General features: G+C 44.0%; 1 protein-coding gene across 1 annotated transcript; it reads left to right on the forward strand.

The window, feature by feature from the left end:
• The first annotated feature begins 539 nt into the window (after positions 1-539).
• Positions 540-1,664, forward strand: LOC147887666 (germin-like protein 5-1). Its single transcript, XM_087393870.1, has 4 exons — positions 540-828; positions 938-1,074; positions 1,185-1,321; positions 1,491-1,664. Exons 1-4 carry the CDS (start codon positions 605-607, stop codon positions 1,662-1,664), a joined length of 672 nt encoding a protein of 223 aa, XP_087249996.1. The 5' UTR covers positions 540-604.
• Positions 1,665-2,377: the final 713 nt, after the last annotated feature.

The raw sequence follows: 2,377 nt of genomic DNA on the forward strand, positions 1-2,377 counted from the left end.
AGTCTAAGCAAGATCTTATTCCACGTAAAGAGTTACGTGTTGCCTTTGAAAAGCGTTACCTGTTTCCAACAAGCCTGGCTTTCATATAATTAAAATGAAAGTGTTTCATAGGTGGGACTTGTTCAAACATTATGTTAAGACCAACACAGACTTCTTCTTCGAGTGTGACATCAGATCCCACGAAGTTCCTCTCCTGAATTGTTCCAGACGGAGACATATCAGATTGCTTCACTCCACTGCTTACCCGACAGGACTCAGCAGCAAACATATACATATATGCGTGGGTGGGTGCGGGTAGGCGAATGTGACACGAACGTCCTCTTTAATTGTTCCAGACGGACACAGATTGCTTGGCAACCTTGACTTAGCTGGATGATCAAGACATAGCCCGCGGCGCTTCAAGAATGACGTGCGTGACGACAGTAGATTTTGAATCGAAAGGTGCTCAAGAGACTTTGTCCAGGCAGTGGTAGTATATAAGGTTCACGTGAATTCATTGTTCTTCACAAGTTCGTTCTAGAAAAACGCAGACACACACACATAGTCTAGTCTCACACTAGTACACAACACAAAGACCAAGTACTGATCACTCTACGCGCGATATATGGCACACATGTTCTTCTCCCGGCCACTTTGGGCCCTCCTTGGACTCATCATCCTACATGCTAGCTTTCAGCAGCTGCACGCCTCCGACCCGGATCCTCTTCTGGACAATCCCTCGCAGCAAAATCAGTTCGTGCTCAGGGATTTATTCACCAACGGAAACGTCAGTAATGAGTCAGGAGGAATACGTGCGGCAGTGAGCACCCAGAACTTCCCTTTCTCCATGTAGGTCCTCCGGCATCCTCCAAAGTGCGCTTGGCAATATATTGATTAGCTCTAGGAAATCTTGCTTTCGATATGAAATTTTGCTCACGTTTCCTTGTCATTGTCTCAGATCCGAAGGGATCACCTATGTCCGCTTCAAGATGGTTCCTTGTGGCGTTAACTTACCTCATACTCATCCAAGAGCAACGGAGATCTTGACACTACTATCTGGAGGGCCTCTTCAAGTGGGTTTTGTTGACGCGTCAGGTAAACGCCACACTTCTGCTGGTGTAAGCATAATTGGAGTCTCTTTTCTTCTTTTGGGATTCATGAAGGATGGACAGGATTGGTTGACGCCGTAAGCCTCCTCCCTTCAGGTGTTGCCCATATTAACATACTTCAACCGGGTGATGTAACTCTCTTCCCTCGCGGTTTATTGCACTTTGAGATCAACGTTGGGACCAAGACCGCCCAGTACATATCCGCCCTCAACAGTCAGAACCCTGGAACGCTGGTACGTATATCTAGAACGCACTCTTTCCTCCCGAGTCATTCAAATATCATTAGAAATGCCATGTTGATGATTAAGGTTCTGCTGAACCAATATTGCTCTTGACGATACTGGATACACATACCTACCTATGAAAACTTGTCTCATACATCTTCTCACAATGTGATTGCAGTCAGCAAGCCTTGCCCTATTCCAAATTCCACTTCGGGCGCTAGCTACGTCACTGAATATTGGCGCCAAAGAGGTGGAGGCAATCAACTCCACTTTGTTCACCTACGGAGATGGTCTCAAGAAGACCAGCGCAAGCGGATGCGTGCCTGGCAAGGACATCACCACCGCCTTTTAGCCGCGAGGCAAATGATTCCTGATCATAATAATATGGAGGCCCAATTCCTGGGTAGATTTTCTCAAGTGGATTGCAACACGACTTCGATTCTTGTTTCCCTATGGATTCTTGTTTCCCTATGGAACGTGTATCAAATGAAATATCACGGGAAAAATAAAGTTCTTGCATATTCATGACATCATGCTTTTTTAAATGAACTAGGGTGCGGTAGGGGGAATGAATGAAGAGAGTAATCTATAGTATGTTGATTATAAATTAACGATCAAGAAAGGATGACATGCCGGTGTTTGAATAAACTAAGCTGACAATAGCAAGCCCGACCAAATGGCATATGTGTTTAAGCATTCCCTTCTTGCGAACACCACCCAAATAGAAAAAGAAGAATTTAGAATATACAAAAGCAAAAGAAAACACAGAACTTGAACTGGAAAACATATATATATATAGATATGTATATATTTTATATAACCACACATAGTGTGGGCGGGGAGGCGGCGCGCTTCCTTCCCCAAATAGTTATAATCCGAGGGAACGGGCCCTTTCCCGTGCACTGAGATTGTAATCACTGAGAATATTAGTACCGAGATTGAGTATCGCTAATATTATGTAAGAGAATGATATATTACCTAAATCTCAATGTGTGCATCTGTATTCTGACTCGAGCATTGACCAAATTGTTGTCATGATTTCTTCTGTCATTTGTTGTGGAAATC

Source organism: Dipteris shenzhenensis, chromosome 22, assembly GCF_047967505.1.
Source record: "Dipteris shenzhenensis isolate YYH24624 ecotype China chromosome 22, Dip_SZ_1.0, whole genome shotgun sequence".
Lineage (NCBI taxonomy): Eukaryota > Viridiplantae > Streptophyta > Polypodiopsida > Gleicheniales > Dipteridaceae > Dipteris > Dipteris shenzhenensis.